The following is a 26,332-nucleotide window of genomic DNA, read 5'->3' on the forward strand; positions in this document are numbered from 1 at the left end:
TCATTCAAGAGTTTTAATTTACGAGCAAATCTGAAACTAGCGAACCCATCCTTAGCCAGAGAAACCCACCAATCGGCAATCAACTATTTAAATCCCTCTATTTCAAGCCAGGCCGACTCGAACCGAAAAGTCTTTGGTCACCAATCCTCGATAGGGGTCTCCAAAACTATGGGCCGATGATTAGAAATGGTTATAGGAAGGCCACTTTGGTTGACCAATATGAATTTCTCCAACCAATCCAAACAGTCCCCCCCTCTCTCAGTAGACCCACTAGTTCATGTCAAGCAACCTATTTTGAAAACCCTATCATGCTGGGAGTGATTCGCCCTCCAGAAGATCTCTCATGAAGACTGAACGATATTAATATCGCCACCGACACACTAGGGACCTTTGTCTAACATTGTTAAGCTCCACCCCAAAATTGATCTCTCAAGCTAATGAGAGCACAAACCATACACGGCTAAGAAAATCCACTTAAAACTTGAAGAGACCTTTTGTAGCTCCACGAACATAGAAAAAACACTAGCCAGACAATCAATTTTCCTCCAAACCTCGGAGTTCTAGGCCACAAGAATGCCCCTTGCTGATCCAATTGCATCATCAGTCACCCATTCCTTCTTAATCCCCCATAAGGAATCAAGCATGCCTTTGTCAACAGACTTTAAGTTTGGTCTCCTAAAGGGTGATAATATCTGCCTTTGATTTTCTACAAATCTTCTTAACCTGAGCTCTTTTGAGCTTACACCCTGAACCCCTAATGTTCCATGAAAGAATAATCATTGGTAATGAACCTTACCCGTTCCCACCCTCTTGCCTCCACTTGCTGATTTGGTAGAGTCATAATTGATGGAGCACTCAAGACTCAGAAGCTCCCTCCACCCCTTTGGTGGCCTTCTAGCCTTTGACACTTGTACTTTCTCCTGCCTAAATGCACCTTTTGCTTGGACAAATTGATGGAAAGCGATTACATATTCATTGCGGGCCTCGAAAGACATTCCGATCATACCCCCAACCCTTGCCAAGACGACCTTTGACCAACAAAATTGTTCTTTAGAGATACCACTCTCCCCTTGCTGGGATTTCACACACTTTATACCCGTGCCTATATGTTTCTGGCAAATCAACTCAGTTCCAGCTCGTGACTTTTTTGCGCATAGCGGGGTAATGAAGACGGCTTCGTCAAGTAAAGTCTCAGTTCGATCGTTTACTGCTGTGCAACTGATCTCCCTCCAAAGACTGCCATCAACTGCTGGTTAACAACTATCAATTCCCTAATAGGTGAGGACGAACCAAGTTGCTTATTGACAGTGCATGCTTTTTCGTGTTCGTTGAGGCGTTGTGGAAGGGGGGCGGTGTGACGCTTCGATTCTTCAAGAACAACTGCAAGGTAGTGGGGAGATCTTCACACTCAATGATCGCAACATGGGGATAGGGGTTTTTATAAACATTAAAGACCTCCACATGTTTTTGAAAAGCACACGAGCTGGAGAAGGTGATTTTTCCGCACTTGACGGAGATAAAATAATAGTTAGAGACGTGTTAGTCTCTTCAACTCCATGTATCACCATCTCATGCGAGAGGCTCAAACCTTGGGACCACGAGTCGACATTAAAATAACCCCTGATGCCCAGTGTTCGAAGTATCGGTATGGCTACAAGTTCTGCTGGCTGTGGATATGTAAACAATATCGATATTGCTGATAATATCGTTGATAACCGAAAATGCAGGGAAACATTGGGTAAGACATGGGGAAAATTGTGGAATTTTTCAGTGAAAATTTGGGAGATGCTAAAATACACATATTCGCATATTTAGGAATAAAAAAAAGTGCAATAAAAAATTGCATACATAATAATTTCCCATTTAATAAGGGCCTAAAAGCATGTTTTGTTGTAAGAAATCAGTCCAACATGCCATCCATCCCATTTATCAATCCTACCATCCATCCAATCATTCAACATTCCATCCAAACATCCATAGATATTTTAGAATATTGACAACACATGATATTTTGCCAAGAAATCATTAACATTTGGAAAGGAAACGAAAGATTGTGGTCTCGATATTGCGTATGTTGCAATAACGATAATATCGCGATATATTCGATATTATGACCAACAATTTGAACATTGCATACAACCATGCACCCATAAAAAAATTGAAATGGAAATTCTTTTTGATAAACATATTTTTAGCGATATCGATACATTGGCAATATCATTGAAATATTGCCGATACACGGGTGATACAATGGACACTTAGAATTTACATAGTTGAAAATATTGATGATACATTGGCGATACAAGCGACACCTGGAATTTACACAGTCCAAAATCTTGGTGATACATTGGCGATATTTAGCGATACATCGCCGATACCTAAAATTTCTGATACTGTTAGTGTTATTAGTATCGCTACTAGTTTTATCAGTAACACCTAGCTGGAGATACAGATAAATCGAGGATATTTTGATAATATCGGGGATACTTCAAACAATGCTGACGCCAGAAGGACAACATGACCATTTCCCTCTCTCTCAGTAATGCACGTGACCACCCACCCCCTCTCCTTCAATCCCGATCCGACACGCATGATGCTTGTCTACCGCAACGTTGTCAGAGTAACTAACACGTGATCCGCCATCTTCCCTAACGCTGCTACCATGGCTCACCTCTCATCTTCCACCCTCCCGCTTCCTCTAGATCTCCCCCCATCTAAGTGGTTGTCCCATGCTATCTTCTTTCTCGACCCAAAGATCCAAAATCTCTTCATTGATCGCGAGTTTTTTTTTTTTTTTTTTTTGTTTTACACACACACACACACTCCCACACACTCACGCTATAGTGGGATTTCACCACCTATGGATACTCGAACCCTTGACCGGGTGTTGAAACTCCTCGATTGCGAGCTTGACCTCCCTTGGATTAAGGGGAAGACCATTTCTTCCTCATGCAGATACAAGCCACCCTAACTGCATCCCTTTCTTCCATCGCAGCATCCACGAGGATCACCTCGCCCAAACAAGAACCCATTACTGAGAGGATTCCCGAAACTATGAACCACACCTATTCATGCCCAAAATATGAACAATACACCTACCTTTTAAGCTGCTTCAATGGCTTGTCTTTGTAAATGGATCCAACCATCAAGACATGGTCCATGTCCACCTTCGGGCTTAGCCAAATCCAAACCTTCATTGCAACAAAGGGTCTAATTGTATAGGAGTCCGTGGCTACACTGCAACCCTCCTTGAACCATGCCTTAACCATTGGCAATGTAGCGTTTGTTGTCATTTTTGCCAGTAAGGATCACTGGAACAAGGGAGAAGTCCATGTCTTCTTGATAATGTTCGGCCTGACACGGACCATTTGATCTTCACTGGCTTCCTCCGTCCATATCCATCTGTCCTCCCCTAGATTCCTTTTCCCCAACTCAGGAGATTGCAAGATCTCTCTCACCTCCAAATCCTCCAATCCTCCTCTGGCTCAAGTAATGACTGTTTTATTTCGGCTCAAGGTCGGACTCAGGAAGAGACTGCGAGACCTGCTTCCCTTTTGCAACAACACCTCCAAATGAAGTGGTATGAACTCCCCTTCCATGGCCAGAATGCTCAACCCCACTGCATTTCTCCCCACTTGCACTAACTTATGTCCTCTTCCCGGATCGATCCTACTTCTGAGACATTTCTCCACTTCTCTGTTTTTGACTTCAGGATTGAACTGGGCCTTTTGAATGAGAAGTTTCTTCCCCTTGAAGCTCTCCTCGTGTAGGATGTGGACCGCCTTCTCTACCTCGGTCTCCGTGCTCATATGAAGGAAGGCAAATCCTTAGTAAGAAGATGACGCTCTATCCTGGGGAATGACCACCTCCATAACCACACCAGCTCTCCCAAAAACCCTAGACAAGTTGATGGGGAGCCACTCCTTTGGAAATCCAGTGATGTAGAGAGTTAGATATTGAGAAAGCTCCGAGTGGTATGTGTATCTCAGGCCAGGCCTCTTCCTTTTCACTTCTGTCCAACCTTCAAAGTCACCATCGTCCGGCCTATCATACCTGCCCCCACCTCCTGAAACAGTTTGTTTACCGTTGACCTCCAACAGGCGACCAACAAGTGTGACTTCGACATCTTCCTGGAAGCCTCCCATTTTCTGCCTTTCTCTTCTCCTTTTTTCTGCCATTCTTGGTTAATGAATAGTTGCACCTTGCATGACGCATGAAGCGAAGCTGCAACCAATTCGAGTGTGTGAGCGGGGAAGCGTCTGTTTCAAAATGTTTTCAAGTATAAAAAGGTAGGCAGTGGGAACGCAAGTCACAGAATGTGATTCAAAGCAGGAGTGGCACTTAGAATAACCATGCAACTAACGTCAAGCTCAGATCGCTGCAATTAATGCAGATTTTGTAAACCAATTCATATAAGCTGAAACCATGCCTAAAAAAAATAACTATTCAGAAAATTATGAAAACAATGGAGGCTTCATGAAAATTATGAAAACAGTGGAAAATTTTGGCATCTCCAGTTCTGTTTCAGTGGGTCTAATATTGTTGAGTTGTACTAGAGATAATTGCTTGAGTGGATCTGAGTATATGAAATGTGCAGCATGAAGTTGAGACAAGTTTCAAACATAAAATTATGAGGCTTCTACATGCATATGTAGGACCATGAAACTTGAAACCATTCATACTTCTGATAAAATGGTCGCTGCTTGGGCCTTATACATGTTTGGATCCCACTTCCACCTAGAAACACACGAATACCATTTTCAAAACTACTACATAAAAAATTATCCTAACTCTATTTTCGAAGTGAGTGTATTGCAGCCCACTTTTCCAGATGTCATCCCTTGAATATGCTCCAACCTCCTCCCCCATTTAGCACATGGTTTATGTATCTTCTTGAACTTCTTGTCCAACACGTTATTAGCCTGTAAGATGCACTTGAATGGGCAAAAGAATCCATCTTTTGTTTGTTTAGTGTTTGCAATTTCACCATATTCTTCAAATGACCATCCCTAGCTTTAGTGAGAGTAAAAGTTGAATGAGTTAACATTGATATGTACAACAATTGGAGGTGCAAACCCATGTATAGGATGGTTTTGATAACTGTCTCAAAGTGTGTCATGACATAGGAACAAGGTATTAAAAAAAGGTAACTGTGGGAAACATTATGTGTTATGGGGCCAATACAGTTTTTTTAACCACTGGCTGTAGGCACTATTTCTATCATTGAATACCTTGTGTAGGAATCTAAACATCATTGAGAGAGAGATCTGACTGCTACCACAGGTGAACATGGGCAGTCCATAAATGGCCATGTAAAAGGCTCCCTCTATAAGAAGTCATCTCCCAAAAAGCACATGGAATTTTGGCAATGTTGAATGTACAGACATGCTGATCAACACAGGGAAGCTCCTGTGATGAAAAGATATAGAAGTCTCCCACCTTCCCTCTCCCTCCTTCCCTCGCTCACTTCCTCTCTACAGAGATTTGGGGGGCGGGGGTTGGTGGTGTTACCCTTACCTGCACTGCACATTGGAAAATCTCACTGTTAATGACTTTAGGCTATCCTGAGAGTTGAGATCCCATTCATATACGGATAGATTTATAAAAAGGTATTGCTCACTTTGAAACGCTTGCATGCCACAGTCAGGAACATCTAGAATTGTATTTCTGTACAAATTGAGTACGGCCATCATGACTTGTTAAAAATTCACTCAAAGTAGGTTCCATGCCCAATGTGAAATGGACCCATTACTTGTCAAATGAATTGTCATAAACATAACTGCTTGAGGTATTTCAAATGGTCAATCTAACCTATTAAACTCCTCATAATCAGGTTGCTTGTCACATGGTGGGAAACCTCATCCTTGTTCTGTTTTATTTTTTATTTTATTATTATTATTTTTTTGAAACAACGGTAATTTTATTTCTAAAGAGCCAAAGGCTCAGAGCTATACAAATATACAAAACTCGAGAAGATTAACTCACCCCAACATTCTGGGAACACACCCACTATCTTTGAAGATAAAGCCCATTCCATTGCTAGAGATTTGGCTTTGCTGAAAACCTGGTTGACCTGCCTCTTGCCATTTCTGAAACAATGCTCATTCCTTTCTAATCATAGAGCCCACATGCTTGCTAACAAACATAAATGGAATTTGGTGAAACCCATGAAATTCCGAACAATTTGCAAAAGAGCAATGTGGAAAAGGTGATCCACCGATTCCTCATCTCTCATACACATTAGGCAAATATTTGGTAGAATAAAGTTTCATTTGCGAAGATTGTCTATTGTAAGCACCTTCTTCCTACCCACTAATCACGCAAGAGTTGCCACCTTTGGAGGAGCACCATATCCCCTAATAAACACTGTTGAGCAATCCCCACCTCTAGAGATGAACTGACAAATGAGCATGTATAAAGATTTCACCGAAAACTCTCCAGACTTGACTTTTAGCCATTTGATAGAATCTGATTTTGAGATCATCGAAGATATCTTTGGCAACAAATCCAACAGACATAAATTCTGCAAACTCTTCATCATCCAGATTCCGCCTACATAGAGGAGCCCATACTATTATTTCTCCTTCTAGTGACAAATAAGTAGCAACCCTCAAATCCACTAATGCTGAAATCCCCGCCTATTGTGGAAAGAATTTGCTCAATTTTTGATCCCCTACCCATCTATCCTCCCAAAATCTAATATTCTTCACATTCCCCAATGTAAACTCAACTCCTTCCCAGACTGTGTTTTACGAGGCCATACCTTTCCATGATCATCCTTGTTATGATAAATTGTTATAAACACAAAGACATACACAACTATAAGGTCATTTCTTGAAGAAAGTAAACCCATCCTTTTAACATGGGGGTTTTACCAACGAAACAGTGAGATGTACTTCGTTTCAAAAGGAAACTAAAATAGGGGAAAGGAGGGTTTCAACTTGAAGGAGAATCAAGTTAAACAATCTGCTTAAGAAAGAAGGGAGACCACATCGTTTTTGAGATAAAGATTTTACCTTGAGGGCAAAATGGTAAGAAAGAAACTCGTAGAGTTGTGATATTATCATTTTGTTGCTAATTCTTCTTTCTAAAGGAAGAGCCTTCCGAAGTCAAATAATCATTTTTTTTTTCAGACTTCAATTTAGTGGAGGAAACTTTGCTCTAGAAGCTTTGAGTATATTCCCTATACTTATAATCTATGATGAGAAAAGGCTTTCTAGTTCTCGTTTTCTTTAAAAGAAAGTAAAAAAAGTTCTGTGCATCTTTACCAAATGGAACACTAGCTTCACCAAAATACAACATGCATTCTAGCCAGAGAAACAATAACACCATTGAAATGGAACTGACGAGGGCCCATTCGGATGTAGCAAAAGTTCTATCCCGTATAGCTTATAAAACATAGTGTTTTGTAGCTAGTTTGTCAACACTTTCTTTGTACAGTAGCCAAGATGGATGCCGACAACCTATCCTAAAAAATGAGGATAGCTTATCCTTAAAAAAGGGTGGGATAAGGTATCTTTGATAGCAATTCAGTATGGTACACCCTTGTGTATGTTGTTTTGTACACATGCATCTCTTGTGCCACAATTTTGATTGACGGGATGAGGGAGGGTGTAAATACAAAGCTAAATTTATGGAGAGGTTCTTTAGAATATAAATGATTTAAAATTAGTCGGACTAAAACAGAGTATATGGAGTGCAATTTTAGTAACAATAGAATTGGGAACGAGAATTGGTAAAGATTGTTGATCAAGAAGTTTCCCAAAATGACCACTTTCGATATCTTGGGTCAATAATTCGTAAGAGTGGAGAGATTGAGAAGGATGTTACCCATAGAAATCAAGCGGGATGGAAGAAATGGAGATGTGCTTCCAGAGTTTTATGTGATCGTCGTGTACCACTCAAATTGAAAGGGTAATTCTATAGGATGGCTATAAGACCAACCATTCTTTATGGGACAGAATGTTGGGTAGTTAAGGAACAACATGTCCCATAGGATGAGCGTAGCTGAAATGAGGATGTTGAGATGGATGAGTGGCAGGACAAGGAAGGATAGAATTAGAAATGAATGCATTCAAGGGAATTTCAAAGTAGTACCAATAGGTTAGAAGATGGGGAAAAGTAGACTTAGATGTTTGATCACATGCAATGGGACCAAGAACTGCACTTCGTACGAGTTGAAGGCTCTAACAGGGCAAGGGGAAGGCTTGAAAGGACATGGATGTAGGTAATAAGAAAAGACTTAATGACCCATGGTCTAGCTGAAGTTATGGCCATTGATAGAGTCGAATGGCGGAAAAGGATTCATGTTGCCAATTGCAGTTAATTGGGAATTAGGTGTAGATAATGATGATGATGGCATGTACGAATGTATTAACCTTCAAGCATCCCATGTGTGACATGTGCACGTGCGCCACATTTGCAATTGTCCATCTTCATTCTTCAAGCGCCCCACTTGTGCCACGTGTTCCAATATCAATCTTCAAGTGCCCCACATGTGACACCATCAATCTACCAGCGGCCCACATGTAGAACATGTTTGAATTTGCCAATATGCACATTTTCCAAATGTGCTGGATAATCCTCCTTATCCAGGGTGTTTGACAAATAACATGTAGGATAGGCGGTCCTTACTCATGCCTTGGTGGTAGACTCACAAAAGTTTCAACACGAGGTCATGGGTTTGAGCACCCGTTGTGGTGAAATCCCACTGTGGCGTGGGTGTGTGTGGGGTGTGCGTGCATGTGTAAAAAAAAAGGACAGGCTGTCTTGGTAGCCTATCTGGGATAAAACTTTTGTTGCCCTAAGGGCGCACCAATTTATCCAAGTGCTCACTAAAATTCAATTATTTTATGTTTTTAAAATAAATGTCTTATGTTTTGTTAACTCAACACTAGATCATGGATTTCCTCATAGATGGGTTTTCCTCCTTGAGGATAACATCTTATGATATGCTAAGGGCACACTAGATCATGATTATCTCATTGACTAGTGTTCCTTAAGACTTGACACCTAGAGTTGCTGATTGTGCTTTCAGTCCCTATAGTCATCTGTTAATTGCAGGTTACTGCATATTCCTCGTGCCCTCTCTAATCTCTTGCTATGCAAAGCAGCTGGCATTCTCATGCTCTAGAGTCAAAGCTGAACATCTCTCTTCCCTCCACCATTGCAGATACCACTTGGCTTCAATTCCTACTATGTTTTCCGTCTCTCTCTAAAAAATCCCTCGTAGTCTTGTTATGCGTTATTAACAACATTATTTTCAAATTTTCATGCACATGGGAGTGAAGCCTTTCTTTTATGCTAACACCAACCATTTTGAGACTTGGTATCTTTTTGGAGGAACTTCTCACCGGTGATGTGCATGATTGTTTGTCGTGGGGTACAAATTGCTAATGTCTTCATGAATGCACTACTTTATCTATGCGTGTCCAAAGGAAATGCAAGAGAAACAACAAATTCGAGGAAGAAACCTTTAGATTCGAGAGAAGATTTTCATTCAGCAACCAAAGGGTCTTGCACAAGCCTTCAAAGGGAAAAATAAATCTGCTGATGAAGATTACGCCGGCCCCTCAACAACATGGAGACAGGGTTGGACATAAGTGATTGGCAAGAAGAAACCGAGCCCACACCTTGGTTGTGTACCCAATGTATTGCCAACTATTTTCATTGAAAACTTCCTGTTAGCTTGCAGGAGAAGCAACTTCTATAACTGTTTGGCTGGTTCGTTCTCGTTGTGGAAGTTATTATCCCCCTGTGATAAGAAGATGGGATGGTTGTGGTTTCGCTTCTGTGAGGTTGTAGCCGGAAGAGGACCTTGAGAAAGTTGTTGCAGGAGTCCACGGCCGGACCGTTGAAGGAAGAATCTTGGTAGCGTAGAGGGCTTACTACGGCCCGGATAGAGCGAGGGTTTCCTCATCCATCATGGGGGATCGTCGAAAACTCCCCTTCTCAACAGAGGAGTTGGGCCAAGATATCTCTCATGACCAAGGTAAAAAGACTCGGGGGGTGGATAAACAAAGGGACAAACAACTACTAGACAGGGGCAAAACAAGAAGCATTTGGAGGCCCAAATCCTATGCAATGGTGGTCTTCGGCTCTGTAGGTCCTCCGATGGAGATAGAGGTAGCTAAGAAAGGGTTTTAGGATTATAGGCGGCCCTCGCAGGAATGGGCTTGGAAGGAGGTGCTTCAGGGGGGATTGTAAGTTTGTGTCAACCTTGAGATCCTCAATCGAACCAGGGGGCAGTTTGAATAGATCCTTATTGTCTTTACGAGACCTGGGATGACCCTGAGGGAGGTGTATATTTGGTTCAAAGCTTGCTATGGTTTGAAAGAGGACCTCATCGTTGAGCCTCTAGGTGTCAGTGAAAGCTAGAGTAGACCTTAATCAGATTTTAACTGCTAGAACTCTATTCAATTATGGCTCGGTGGTGGAGCTCGACAAATGGGTGGAGAAATCCTATTTTAGTGAGGCAGACATCTAGGATCTTCTTCTATGGGGTATACCTTTAGAGCTATGGGCTAATGAGGTTTTCATGACTGTGGGATTTTGCTTGGGAGTGGTGTTCGCAATTGACCTAGCCATTGTCAATGGTGAGGAAATTAGTGCGTCGAGGGTAAGTTGATTGCTCTTTGGATCGGGAAGGAGAAGGTAAGGTGATGGTAGGGGCGGTTAGGGAGTAGAGCTAGGGCGTGCCGTGTAGATGGGGTGATAAATGGAGTCGTAGAGGCGAAGAGGCTATTGCCGGAAACCTTTTCGTCGAAGTTGGTGGAGATGATGGTGTACAATCCACATACTCTTGCAGAGCTCGGAAGATTGATCGAAATCGTGTAGGAGGCACATGGCATCAATCGAAGTAGTTGGCGGGTACGTGTCTGCTAGGGGGTTTCGTTCACAAGCAGGAGGTGACGTGGATGTAGTAGCTCCACTTGTGGTGGAGGTTGATTCGGTTGGAAAAGTGCTTCTTTCTCAGGGTTAGAGTGAGGTTTTGGCTTCAGTTCGAGGATTCGTCGACAAGTAACAAGGAAGATGGTTGTGTTGCTTCGGACGGCAGGCCATGTGCTTCATTGGGAGACGAATTGGTGGGTCGGGAGAATACGTCTCTTAGAGATGGAGAGGGCGTCTTTCAAAGCGTCTTTTGATTTACTGCCTCAGCTGACCTCAGCTGTAGGCTTGGGTTGTTTTTTGGAAGTCAATCTTCAATTGACACATGGCTTAGAATCCCCCAATTGCAATGCTTTTTGCGCCACGTTTCTAGTCACATGAGTTTCATGCCTGACTTTTTTCGCACATGAGTGCGCTCGAATGCTCTTTCACCCATACCGACTATCCCCACACGTGATGCACTTCCTCTTTTTATCAATAATGGGCTTTTTCTTGATAGTTCTACACCTAATCCTCCAGATTCCTTGTAGAGGCTTCAACTCTTTCTAGGCTTGCTCTCCATGTCTTCTTCTTCTTCACGTTGGGGCTCCCTTGGTGAACACTTCCAGGCTAATTCTAGTCATGATCTAGTTGAAGTCCAGGACAATTTCTTCGAAGCAGAGGAAGCCTTCCAAGCAGTAGATGAGGTAGTTAGTGTGGAATGTTTCGATGATGCTCTTGATGTCACTTTGCTGCAAGTTGCTTGGCCCGTGTGGAGGATTCTACTCCATTAGGGGGTCTCAAGCCGATGTCAGAGAGCGAGTTTAGATGGTACAGAGATATGTTGGATAGAGTGGGGAGGTCAATAGGGATGATCTTTGGAGTAGAGGATGATGATGTTCACGAATTCATGAATTGTCAAAGAAAGGGGCCACGAGAAATTCTGCTATGTGATGCAACAGAAGGCTAAACAAAAGATGCCTAGGAGGTGGAGAGAACTGTTGAATCTGGACAGCTTTGTCAATTATGACACAAACAATTGCAGCACAGGAAGGGGAGGGGACTTCCTATCGAGTTTTAATGAAGGTTCTATGTTGGAATATTAGGGGGTTGGGAAGCCGAGACAAGAAAGCTTAAGTGAAAGAGGTTTGTAAGAAACACAAAGTTTATATCTTAGCCATTCATGAAACCAAATTAGGTGCTTTTGATGATGAAATCCTATTGTCGATTTCGGGAATAAAAAATAAAGGCTGGTTGCTTTGAACGTTGAAGGTTTTGTAGGGGGGTATAGTGGTGGCTTGGAATAAGGAAAGTTGGTGCATGGAAGATTTGCAAGTGGATTCTTTCTCGATATCAATAGTGTTCAAGGATACTTCTTCTCAGTTCAAATGATGGTTTACATCTGTATATATGGTCCTTGTATTCGAACAAGGAGACATCTGTTGTGGGCAGAATTGAACTAGATCAAATCTCTTTTCAATATGCCATGGTGTGTTGGGGGAAACTTCAACGTAATTAGGTTCACTCATGAAAAATCAATCAGAGGTCAAATCACAAGAAGTATCAGGGTAATGCAGGGGCATTTTCACACTGGGCTCGAGTGGGGTCGCCTGTGGGATGCAGGGGCACACTCGGGGTGGGTGACCCATGCGATTTGGGGCCCACGGGGGAGGTCTCGTGTTCGAGACTCCTTATCAAAGTTGATTAATCGCATTTCACACCGGGCTCGAGTGGGGTAGCCCGTGGGATGCGGGGACACACTCGGGGTGGGCGGCCCATGTGATTTGGGGCCCACGAAGGGGGTTCGGCCGAGGTCCTAACCCATGAGATAAAGGGATTAATTCACTATACTCTAACAGTTCGAGCTTTTAGAGCAAGTGGTTAATTGTCCTGCATCACAGGGGTTTTAAGGAGTGGGCCAACCAAAACAAAATGGTAGACATCCCGATGGGGAGCGTCAAGTTCACTTGGACAAACGTAAGGGATCTGTCGATCCTAGCTCTCCTTGACAAATTTTTGCTATCAGTGGATTGGGTGGAAAAATTTCCCCTCGTCGGTTTAAGAGGTTTACTGAGGACATGCTCAGACCACTGCCCAATTTTGCTAGAAGTAGAGGTAGAAAGTTGGGGTCCCAAACCTTTCCGGTTCGAGTTGGCATGGTTAGATGTGGACAATTTCAGGGAAATGATTAGCGAGTGGTGGCTATCCTTGAACATTTTCGGTATAGTGGCCTTCAGACTAGCGCATAAGATCAAACTCTTAAAATCTAAGCTTTTTACATGGAAGGACTTTATTGGGATTAGATCCGAAAAGGGTGACAATATTACTCGTCAGATCTGTGAGTTGGACATCAAGGAAGAAGGTGATGGGTTGTCTGAGGAAGATCGGAACATGCGACTGTTATTATTTATAGAGTATTCCAAAATTCTCGAAGAAGGGGAAATTATGTGGAGGCAGATATCCAGAGCATTATGGCTCAAGGAAGGCGACAAGAATACATCTTTTTTTTTTCCCCCCTCATAGTATTGCGAGTACACGAGTAAGAACCTATCACATTAGCAACACAGTGGTGGATGGGCATTACTTAGAAGAGAAGTCTGAAGTTTGTTCGACCATGGTCAAAATTTTTGATTCTCTCCTCAAAAGTGAAACCTGGAACATGCTCTTTTTGGACAACCTCTCATTTCCTCAGTTATCAGAGCTAGATAGTGAGTTGCTACAAAAACCTATTTGTGAGGAGGAAGTGAAGTGCACCCAAGATTCCATGGATGGAGATAAGGCCCGGGGTTTCGACGTCTTCCCAATAGCCTTTTTCCAATTGTTTTGGGACTTGCTTAAAAAGGATATGATGGATTTCGTTCAAGAATTTTGTCAGATAGGTAAACTTGCCAAAAGGATGGGGGCCACCTTTCTTGCGTTGATTCCTAAGAAAGGGAGCTGAGGTAATATCAGTTTTCCGGCCTATTAGTCTTATTGGGGGACCTTACAAGATGTTGGCTAAGGAGTTAGCTAATAGATTTAGACAGGTGCTTCCTATGGTGATTGTGGAGAATCAAGGGGCTTTTGTAGCTAATAGACTAATTCTGTACAATGCTCTCCTTGCTCATGGATGCATTGATTCAAGCATAGGGAGGGAACCAAAGGCGTGATTTGCAAGCTAGACCTCGAAAAGGCCTATGCAGTGTTCGAAATATCGATACTATCGGCCGATATATCGGCCGATATTATCGGTATCGCACCACGGATAGACGAAACACCCCCGATAACACCCGGAAGATACAAAAAATCCAAAACTTTAGATATCGTATAATATTATCGTCGATATCGTGCGATATATCGTCGATATCGTACGATACATTGTCGACATCGCCGATACAACCCACCCCGATTTAGATATCACGGTATTTCCGCCTCCATTATTGTCGAAAATCGACAAACAGAGTCACGGACAGTCACGGGTGCGTTTGCAGGGGACTCACAAGTCCCACTGTAGCCAACAACCCACGACGATAAAAAGCCGATGCCGTAGGTGGTGGAGAATAAAATTTTTTTTGAATTAGGAACAAAAAAAAAAGAGAGGGAGAGAGAAATCGGAGACATACCTGTAGCCGTAGGTTGTAGCAGTGATCGGAGGTGGGCCATTCGACAGGTAAGTAGCCTTCTCCCTCTTTCTTCGAATTTTTCTTGATATTTTCTTCAATTTCTCGGTTCCTTCGCTGATTGGAGCGTGCCTGTACGGATTTCTCGGCGATTCGGCGAGAAATCAGGCCGGATTTGAGGAAACGGAAGAGAAATCCTCTCCGGAACTCTCGCTACGTGAAGGAGAGGGAAAGCTCTTGCGACGGATGGGGAAAATGAAGGAGACGTGCGGGAGGGGTGAAACAGGGATCGGCGCATCGTGTGGTTTACTGAGCACGTTCTTATCGTACTCAGTAAACTCAGTTGGGCCCACCTGTAATGTATGTGGTCTGTCCATGCTGTCCATCTGTTTTCCCATCTAAATTTAGGGGTTTATCTCAAAACTTAGAGAGGGGCAGTGGATCATACCACATGAAATAGTGGTGAAACTGATTTCCACCGTTGAAACCTTTCTGGACCATACAGTGATGCTTATCAGTCATCTAAACTGTTAATAAGATCAGATAGACGTGGATGAAGGGAAAATATGAATTTAATATGGATCCAATCATCCAAGACTTCTGTGGCCAAAAAGGGTGTTTTAACGGTGGATGTTCAATTCAACTGTTTTGTAAGGTGTGGCCCATTTAAACATTATATATGGTTTATTTTTTGGCTAAAGCCTTGAAATTATCTAGTAAAATGGATGGACAGAGCAGATAATATACATAAATCGTGGTGGACCTCAAGAAATTTTTAATGGTGAACGTCACTCTCTCCACTGTTTTCTGTGGTGGGGTCCACTCGAGCCCTGGATCTGACTTATTTTTTGGCTTACGCCCTAAAATGATCTATTGAAATGGATGGATGGTGTGGATAGAAAAAATACATCATGGTGGGACCCACGCAACTTGGTGACGTCACTTGAGTAGCACGCATAAACAGGTTGGATAGTCCACGCAACAGCTGCGTTGGATTGTTGAATCTACCTCATTTTTGGTATTTGGTGTGGGCCGACCTATCATCCATACCGTTCATAACATCATTCCTACTAGGATGAACTGAAAACACAAATATTAGTCTGATTCAAAGTTTCTATGGCCCCACGAATATTTCAACTGTGGAAGTTCAGTCCTCACGTTTTCGGCCCACTTGAATATTAGATCCTGCTCATTTGTGGTCTCATGTCCTAAAATGAACTCACAAAATGGATGAACGGTATGGATTTCTCGTGAACATCATGGTGGGCCCCACTTAGGTTCCCGCGCAGGACTTGCTGTAAAGAAATCGGATTGCGTGCTGAGTTACTCAGTACGCTATTATCGTACTGAGTAACTTTGTTGGGCCCACCGTGAATGTATCTGGTCTATCCACGCCGTCCATACATTTTTCCATCTTATTTTAGGGGTTGAGACAAACATTTAAGCATACCCAAAGATCAAGTGGACCATATCACAGGAAACAGTTGGAATAATGATTTCCACCGTTGAAACCTTTATAGGGCCCACAGTGATGTTTATTTCTCATCCAACCTGTTCATAAGATCACAAAAACATGGATGAAGGGAAATCACAAATACAAGCTTGATCCAAAACTTCTGTGGCCCCCAAGAAATTTTCAATGGTATATGTTCAATTCACACTGTTTCCGGTGGTGCGGTCCAATTGAGGTTTGGATATACTTAATTTTTTGGTTAAAGCCCTAACATTATCAGGTAAAATGGATGGACGGAGTGGATAAAATACATAAATCAAGGTGGACCCCACAGAGTTTACTCAGTACGCAATCCGCTTCCTGCTGTAAAAGGCGAGCACTGATGCTCCTGGATTGTCTAGGAAAAAAGTGTGAAATTACTATTTTTCTGATGGTTTTTGGGTGAAACAAATGGGTAAAAAAACATCATTGTAGCTAAATGTTACTGATGTTACAGTAATAATTGGGAAACCACACAATCTGCTGATGTAATTTGGACAGATTCGAGGTCGTTTTGATATTTTCAAAAAAAAAGAAGAAAAGAAAAAAAAAAGGCGGGTACTTGGGTATTTAAAGGAGTATCTGATATGCGGCGGCAGTTTTACACTGCATACAACTCGTGTTTGATAATCCAAACCAATATTTTGTTGGAATCTACGGTAGATTGATATTTTATGAAAATCTTTTTGATTGGACAATCTTAACCACCTAGAAATGGATGGTTAAGAAGAGAAATAAATACCAATTGAAAGGTATGAATGTTGGTCGCTATGCCTTCAATCTTCCAATATGAGAGGATTTTGAAGCATGGTCCATCCAAATTGGGGCTCAGCATACCAATGGTCTGGCTTACTAGACCAATGGTCCCACTTGTAATAATTGAAAACCGGAGTATACTTCAGGTCACGTATCAAATCAAACGGTTGGACATGGTCCCAAATCCAGTGACCAAGACAAATTGGTTATCCTTTGTCTATAAATGCATTTGATTGGTCTGGTCCATCTTAAATATCCAATTCCATCCGTTGGTTTGGACTCCAATGTTGTTTCTGATCATCTGACGGCCACATTTTTTCAATGTTTAGATCATCAAATCAATGAGAATTTTTCACTATGGTCATCCACAATGGGGCCCACAGTGTGGACGGTCCAGATTGTTGTTTAAGCTTGCCAACTACAGATGCCTTCCAAAAGTAACCAAGGGCATATACCATAGTATAATCCATTTCATGATGCGAGATATATCAACTTTTTATATTAAATATGGTTACCTTAGGAAAAAAAAGGAAAAAGAAAAAAAAGAAAAAAAAAAGAAAACAAGTTTTTCCCATCTATTTTGAAAAAAATGCTCCAGCGCCTTCGGAGTACTGTAAGTCATAGTACTTCTAGTTGCACCATGATACTTGAATAGTCCAATCTATTGATCTGTACCATCCATTAGATGCACAATACATGTCATTGAATACCATGTAAAAATCACACCAATTGGGCAAATCTAAGCGTCCAATACCATGTAAGTGTGGATGGTGCTCTATGGACTATTCCTTAAAATAATCTAACAAAATGGATGAGTGTCATGGATATACTGCACATGCCCCAAGGTGGGCCCTAACAAGTACTAATATAATATTATTTTATAGATAAAATATGTCGGGAGGAAGAGGAGGTAGGCAACCTGATATAGGGTGGACGTACGGTCGGCCCATTCCCGATAATTGATTCGGGAGTATATGTAATTTGTGTGGCCATGTATCGAGGAGTGGTGGGGTAACCCGCTTAAAGGAGCATTTAGCGGGAGGGTATCGCAATGTTGTGGATTGCCCGAAGTGCCCACAGGATGTGCGAGAACAGATGAGGACCATATTGAAAAAAAATGTGAAGACAAAAGATGAACGACATGCACGGGAGAGGGAGATTAGGGAGGAGTTGGGGTGGCCACCATATGCAGGTGAGGATGATGTAGTGGATCTCGATAATGATAATGATCCCGAATACAGACGTGCAATTCAAGAGTCCATACGGGATCAGTGGGAGAGGGATCAGGATAGGAGGTGGGACACAAGTAGGCCTAGATTTGAGGGGTCTATCCATGAGCGTGGTGGGGGGAGTGGAGCAAGGGGGAGTGGAGCAGGGGAGAGTGTTAAGGGTGGATCAGGGGAGGGTAGTAGGCGGGGAGGAATATGGGGCATGGGCAGGAGTAGTAGCATGCGGGTACCGGATCTACCTTCAGATCCGAGGATGTACAAAGAGGCAGGAGGGACACAAAAGAAAATAAAGGAGATGTTTAGTGGAGGGGATGTGAGGAAAAAAGTTGAAAAATTTATAGCAAAATTTTTTATATACGATCAAATCCCCGCAAATGTCGTAGCAAGCCCGCACTTTAAAAATATAAGTGAAGTGCAGCCTGGGGGTGAGGGTGTGCAGCCTCCCACACCCGCCTAGATCATGGGGAAATACTTGGATGATGAACATGCAGAAATGAAGACATACGTTGATTCGTATCGGCTGTCATGGGAGATGTATGGCTGCACCGTCATGTGTGACGGTTGGACCGGACCGACAAAGATGTCGATTATAAATTTTATGGTCTATTCCAGGGGACGGGCGGTGTTCCTAAAGAGTATAGATGCGAGTAGTAAGATCAAGGATTTTAACTACATTTACAAACTAATGCACAACGTCATGCAAGATGTTGGGAGGAGAAATATTGTGCAGTTTGTTACGGATAATGGGAGTGCATTTGTTAAGGCGGGAAAGGATATTCAGAGCAAGTATCATATGTATTGGACTCCCTGCGCAGCCCATTGCATCGATCTCATGCTAGAGGCGATCGGGGATAGGCCATCGGTGAAGACTGTAATTACTGATGCACGGCTCATTACAAACTTTGTATACAACCACAGCTGGTTATTAGCCGCAATGCACGAGGTGTGGTGGGGATATAGTGTGCCCCGGAGCGACGCGATTCGCTACAAATTATATTGCCTTAAGTAGCCTTCTCAAACACAAACAGGGGTTATGAGAGCTTTTCGCCTCTCATGATTATGTAGAATGGAAAAAGAGGTTGACAAAAGTAACCTATAGAATTGAGGAGTTGGTGCTAGGAAATTCATTTTGGGATAAAGTGCGTGGTGTTGTGGGTATTATAGAGCCTATTTATGTGGTGTTGAGGATGGTGGACAATGAGACAAATCCGTCGATGGGGTTGTTGTATCCGTCTATACAGCTGATGAAAGCGGCTATCATGGTTAAAGCTCCCAATGCATATAAGTGGGTGCATGCAATAATAGACGATCGTTGGGAAAGGACGCTTTCTCACCCACTACATCAGGCCGGTAAGTACCTATATGGATTTTTTTTCCCATATGCAATAATAAATGAGGGTTGTATTGATGTGTATATGTTGGTTTTCAGCATATTTCCTAAATCCCAAATACCACTATAGCCGGAACCTCTTCGATGATAATTCATTAAAAAGGGCTGTGCATGAGGTGTACGATCACTTATTCCCCGACTGTCCAGGGAAAGGCACCTTTGTTAGTGAGGTAAATATGTTCCGCACTTACATTCTCCTTATCTTCATCTCAATCATTAAACACTTATTCTAGTTGCTATACACCATCAACAGATTGTTAAATTCTGCGACGCAGTTGGGATGTTTGGGTGTCACCCTGTAATGAAGTCAAGGAACGCCATGATGCCATGTGAGTCACTGTAGTAAACTTAACTTTTATATTATTTTGGAAAATCTAGGATAATGAAAGAATCTTATGATATGCAGGCGAATGGTGGTCCATGTATGGGACTGACTGTGAGGTTTCACAACGACTGGCTGTCCATGTGCTTGCACATACGGTGTCCTCGTCACCCTGTGAAAGGAATTGGAGTACATTCTCCCTCATACATACAAATAAACGTAATAGAATAGGGTATGAGAGGCTTCAGAAGCTAGTGTATTGTCACTACAATATGAAGTTACGAGAGAGGTTGCTCTGCTCGGAAAGAAGAAGAAAAGCACAGGAAGACCCACTGGACCTGATGACGGTCGGACAACATGCATATGCTGAGGATGCGGAGGATGACCTAGTTTACCAGTGGGTTAGGTCGGATGACTTGGATACCTCGGATGGGCGACCAGAGCCACATATTGCGGCAGAAGCAAAGACACAAGGGATTAATGTTGACAAACATGTGGAGCAGCAGAGGTCTCCTGATGAAGCATTCGACCCATTAACGAGGAGTCCGGAGGGCAGCCCGCGGCAGTCACTATCACGCAGGACACGTGGCGGGGAAACATTATCTGACACCGAGACTGAGTCAGAGAGATGCAGGAAATGAGTCCGGTGATGATGATGGCAGCGATAAGGGTGACGATGACTCTGATGACAGTAAGGATGATGATGATGATGATGGTGGTGGCAACAGGGATGGTGGCGACGCGGGTGGGAGTCAGGATAAGAGGCCTCTTAGTCCTTTTACCGGGGAGGAGAATTTTGATCATTCCACGCAGGACCCTGACCATGGTTCTCATCTAGGAGAACCACGACCTCGTCTTGTTTACAATAAAACATACACGCGTCAAAAGCTACTGCAGAAAAAGAAGACTCATAAACTTTCAGATTTTGAGGAGGAGCTGCTAGCAAAATGCATGAGGGACACAAGCGTTCGTGGCAAGCGAGGTGGCTCTAGATTTGGATCACGGACGAGGGAGGGGAGCTCGAGTTACAGGCCACAACATGAATCTGGATCACAAACACTGGAGAGTAGCTCGAGTTCTGTGCCACAGTATGGGCATGGATATGGACCTAGTGGATATGTGACGAGTGACTCCAGCAATTACGGCACATCATTTTTCAACCATGCTCAGGAGTTCACTTCTGCATATGGGCAGAGATATGAGCAGCAATATAGATATGACCAACAATATGGATATGAAGGAGCTTCATATGTGTCATTCCCAAATCCATATCAATTACAGACTGTGACGATTACGCAGTACCCACGGATGGGCGTATTGATTTAGTTCGAAGAGGATGAGTACCAGCGTTATGTCAAGGAGTATCTTAACTGGTACCACTCTACTATGACCTGGGCACAATATTGTCGATTTGTGGAGCAGCAGTACTATGCCCAGCCCCGTCGAGATGGAGATGATGATTACGAGCCACCGCGCAACTCTATGTGAGTCTAGACCACAACTAGTCCCCATCATTGATATGTATATTTATCAAATTTTACTTCTTCAGTTCGTATTTTGCTTTTCAATGAATTGGTTGTGTTTTCATACATGACTATGATATATTTATAAATATCATTCATTCAATTTAAATATAGTTGCATTAGTTCAGTTAAACACCGCATAACTTAGGACCCTATACAAAGGAAATTTATTATGTGCATCCTTTTTTTGAGATGTTATGATTTAAAAGTGTGTATTAAGGGCCTTTTTAACAATCCCCAAAGTTCCATTAAAAAATTCAACCATTTTCCCAATGTTTCCCCATGTTTCTCAAAAAGTGCGATAAACTATGCGATACAAACGATATATCCCGTGCGATAACCGATACGTATCTGTATCTCAAGGGTGCGATACATTGTGCGATACTGATATTTCGAACACTGGGCCTATGATCACGTGGGTTGGAGATTTTTGCTTTAGATAGTACAAAGGATTAGATGTGGTACCAAATGAATCAAATGGATGGAGGAGTGTATTTTGTCGTCTTCTTTTTCTGTGTTGGTTAACGGATCTCCTAAGGGACTTTTCAAAAGCTCGAGAGGTCCAAGACAAGGGGATCCGCTTTCTCTTTTTTTGTTCATTTTGGTGGCGGCATGCTCTCTAAAGGCCGAGAGGTGGGTCTTATCTCTGGTTTTCGTGGGTCAAGGACTGGATAAAGAATCTCTCACCTCCAATTTGCGGATGACACATTGCTTTTTTTTTCGGAAGTAGATGCAGCTATGATAGATAATCTTAGAAAATTTTGGGTTGTTACAAAGAAGTGTCTAGCCTCAAGATCAATATTCACAAAAGTGAGATGCTCGGCATTGGTCTCTCTCACGAAGAGACTTCTCTTTTTGGCAGCAAAGTGGGCTCTTTTCCATCAACCTACTTGGGTCTCCCTTTATGTGTGGGCACTCCTCCAAAGCATTTGTAAAATCAGGTGATTGAGAAATTTGAGTGGAGGCTGTCCATGTGGAAAAGGAGACGTTTAACTATGGCTGCTCGTGTTACTCTTATCAAGGAAACTCTCTCATTTCCTATCTACTTCATGTCATTATACAAGTGTCCAAAATCAGTTTTGTTGATACCTGACAAAGGAGGGATTTTCTATGGCAAGGAGTGGACAACAGTCACAAGTTCCGTCTTCTCAAATGGGAAGAAGTTCGCAAGCCGATCCATAAGGGAGGCATAGGTATAAGGGGACTTGGAATCCATGAATGAGGTTCTTCTTGGAAAGCGGCTATGGCGGTTCGGAGTTGAAGAAGGATCTTTTTGTGGAGAAAAGTCTTACAAGCCAAGTACGGTGTTGAAGCAGGGTGCTGGGAGACAAAAAAGATCCTTAGTTTGTCGTGCTTTGGGTATTTGGAAAGCGGTATTGTCAGTAGGCCATCTAGTCAAACCCAATGTTTCTTTCGCCCTTTGGTGTGGCAACCGTATTCACCCTGTGGACTATTGGTGCAGCGATGGCCCTTTTTGGAGGTGGAGTTTCCCTTTTTGGCATGCTTGTCCCCTGACAAGAATATAGCAGTGGCTAGTTACTTCTTTGCCAAGGCAGGGGGCGGGGTTTAGTGCCCTCCGTGTCGTAGGGCTCTAAATGATGATGAGGTGGACGATTTCGTAAGGCTTATGATGCGCCTACACAACATCTCCTCATCCCCTTCTTCCCCGAATAGCCTGACATGGAGCGCCTCCCCTTCTAGGATGTTTTCAGTTAAATCCCTCTACCAATCAATTCATCCTGCATCAAACGCGAGTGGAGGTGATATATTTTATGCCTTTTGGTCATATAGGGCTCCACCCAAGGTGGCTTCCTTTGTATGGTTAGCACATACTCATGATTGACAATCTTCAGGAACGGGCCATGATCCTCAAATGTTTGTCATATGTGCATGAGAGATGCAGAGTCCGTTGACCATCTATTTATTCATTGCGATTTTGGCATTTTGCCCACAAAATTTGGTCTCATTTGTTCAAGGTCTTCAGTTCAGCCTGGGTGATACCGTCATCAGTTCATCATCTGTTTAGGATGTGGCATGCTATGCAGCTCCCTAAATCTTTTCGGATCCTCTGGCGACTGTCTCTATTAGTTGTTCTTTGGAACATTTGGGGGGAGCGAAATGCTAGAAGTTTCTGCAACAAAGAATGTCCGTGGGAAGAGGTTATTTGGAAAATCAAGAGGGATATTTTGGAGTGGGCAATTTCATCTGCTAAAGTGGATTCTTCAGTTGTCTGTTCTTTTCTTCAGTTTAGCTAGTTATTTGGTGCCTTGTATTTTTTCCTCGGCTTGTTTTTCAAGCTGGTTCTTAATAAAATCATTTATTACAAGTCAAAAAAAGAAAAAGAAAAAAGAAAAGAAAAAAAAGAAAAAGAAATAAAAAAGAAAAAAGAGAAAAAAGAGAAAAAAGAGATTGTTTTCCATGGCATAGAAGCACGTCCATTGTCTCTTCAGATATTGTGAACTTGAAGGGGATTGTTAAGAGATGCCAAGGGTTTTTCTGTGTATGCAAGATTTGCTCGGTTGTGGAGAAGCTGATTAGTGCAGATAAGATTTTCCTAGGTGTAGATTAGGTTGAATAAGTTTAGGTGATGATTTGCTTTGGATCTGATGTCACCAACTCAACATCCTTACTTTCTTCCAGGATTGTACTGTGTAAGTACACTAAACATCTTCTGCAAAACAGTGAAATAGATTCTGCTTTCTAGGTTTGATTCTTTTCAAGTATTTCCCTTGTATATCTTTTTACCAATGACCTATATACTTCTCTCTCAGTGAAAGATTCCGGCACAACTAGTTCACATCGTATGCAGTATGGTGTTTCTATTAGCTAGTGGATATTTCATCCTAGATTTATGATCTTTCCTATATCTTGAGGTACTCATGTTTAATATGGATAGATGTTTTCTAGTTATTGTGATACACAAATATATTCTCATTTCCTCCAGCTGTTTCATGATAAATTCTATAAGATGAGGGCCTTATTTTGTGATGCATAGTGTGACAGTTCATATTCCAAAGTTATCTTCTTCGTATTTATTTTTGCCGAGACTTCATGATTGGCATAGAAATCATTGCCCAATAACATTTTATACCACAATAACTTTATATCAACATCAAGTAACTATACATTGTATATCTCTGCAGCCTTGTTGTATTGGGCAATGACACAGAGTTTGAAAGGGCTGTTCTTTGGCTTTCTGACAAGCTTACATTCAATGTTGATGCTCGGATAAATCTGTTTGAGGTATATTAATGGGACTCAGAATTCTTCCTAAAACTAAGAGAAAGTTTCATCTGGAATGATTTAGCTTGTGATTGGTAGTTACTGATTGTTATTGATCTTGCATGTTGAAGAAAGTTAAATAGACAGTGCTCTAATGTTCTTTTTGTCCCCCCTTTTGCAACTGTGTAGTGCAACATAAGAGTTCTTGGAGGGCTTGTTTCTGCTCATATTCTTGCAACTGATCCTTCAAACAGGTTGGTTCAAGGAATATACAAGAACCAGTTACTTAGCCTGGCTGAAGACTTGGGGCAACGTTTCCTATCTGCATTTAATACTCCCACTGGCTTGCCGTATGCATGGATTAATCTAAAGGTATTACCTAACAACATGCTTAGGTTAATCAGTAATTGACTTCCAAAACAATCTTTTATGTTATTATAATGTATTATTTGTTCGAGCTTCAAAAGAAAAGAATCTCAGTCGCTCTCTTGCAAGTTTATATCTGAGTCACCATTATAGCCTTGTGCAAACTAGTTTGGGTCATATATATATATATATATATTCTCATGGTCACTTGGCAAAAGTTCAACAACTGGATACCTACTTGAGATGAACTCACCTTTATCCAGGTTTTGGACCTGCTAGTGCATAGCTACCAGGTGGATTTTAAGCTTAAATCTGAATACTGTTGTCATTTTGGGATTTGTATAATGCCATGGAAGTATCGCAGATTGTGCCTAGCATGTTAGCACACTGATCTATCATTGAAGTTTCATAGACTGTGCCACACTTGTATTGGATAGTCTTATCACGGATGAGTCAGCCTATCCCCTAGTGCAAACACCAATTATGATCAATGTTCAAAGCATCGATATTGTTACATGTATTGATGACTGGCGGCACAAAAATATGTATCGCTATCGTCGATATAATTGTTGATGCTAAGAAAAATATTGCTGACCGAGGGAAACATTTGGAAAAAGGTGGAATTTTCTAGTGAAACTGGATGAGATGTCACAAGGCACATGTTTTCACATTTTGACATTTTGGCAATGTTGTCAAATTGCATTAGCTATCCTAACTGACTTTCCGAGTTTGTGCGCTTATGCGATTGCATAATCGTATGGGTGGTCGCACAGATCCCCCATACGACTTTTTCCTTTGAAAAATAAAAATATTGAAAAACAAGGAAAAATGGAAAAAAATTACAAAAAATGTAAAAAATAAAAAATACTAAGAGCGTAGGGAGTTTTTTTTTTTTTTTTTTTTTTATACGTATTTCATCAATATTTTGCTATATTTATTACATCTGTTAGACTATTAGAGACTGCAACAAGTTCCCTAACAATGTAGGGAAATAAATTAATGGTAAGTGGCAAAAGAAAAAAACTTTGGCGGTAATGGAATGGTACTGGGCAATTGTCAGTGGGGGTGATGCATGACCAGTGTTCGAGGAGGGATGAAAATCGACCGCGCAAGGAGGTAGCAGGGTCATAAACGATTGGGTAAGATGAATGGAAGGAGGTTTGCGGTCGGAAATCCAAATCGAAAACGAAACAGGCAATGGGAGTGTGCGTTCTAAATGAGTTTCGACACTTTTTGTTGTAGGATTTCCCAAGGGATGGATGCCAATAAACTTTGAGAGGGTTTTTGGGAGAGCTGGAAAGGTGATGGAAATCGTGATTCCGAGAGAATGAAACTCCTCGGTTCCATGTGGTTTTGCCTTTTTTCGGATGAGTTTGGAGGAAGAGGTGGAGAGAGTGGTGTAGATATTTGCGTGGAGAAAAATTCAAAGGGAGGCAACTTGAAGCGCGTAGGGCCAGATATGGGCTGGAGTAAAAAAAAAAAAAACAAACAGGGGAGGAAGATGGAAGGAGAAAAAACATCTGCACGCAGTTTGAGGTCGTTGAAATAGTTCAATCCAAACAACCAT

At 42.1% G+C, this 26,332-nt stretch overlaps 1 protein-coding gene across 5 annotated transcripts in view; it reads left to right on the forward strand.

Annotated features, from left to right (window-relative positions):
* The window catches only part of LOC131258340 (alpha-mannosidase I MNS5), a 173,891-nt gene that overhangs the window by 18,149 nt on the left and 129,410 nt on the right, over positions 1 to 26,332 (forward strand). For 4 of the 5 annotated variants that reach the window (XR_009178064.1, XM_058259594.1, XM_058259593.1 and 1 more), the window contains 2 exons: positions 24,321 to 24,420; positions 24,589 to 24,771. Coding sequence is in view for 4 of the 5 variants with exons in the window: in XM_058259594.1 (XP_058115577.1) it covers positions 24,321 to 24,420; positions 24,589 to 24,771 (283 nt within the window). In the remaining variant the exon portion in view is untranslated. The remainder of the gene's footprint in view (positions 1 to 24,320; positions 24,421 to 24,588; positions 24,772 to 26,332) is intronic. The other variant, XM_058259596.1, reaches the window with a different exon arrangement.

Source organism: Magnolia sinica, chromosome 10 (assembly GCF_029962835.1).
Source record: "Magnolia sinica isolate HGM2019 chromosome 10, MsV1, whole genome shotgun sequence".
In the NCBI taxonomy this organism is placed as follows: Eukaryota; Viridiplantae; Streptophyta; class Magnoliopsida; order Magnoliales; family Magnoliaceae; genus Magnolia; species Magnolia sinica.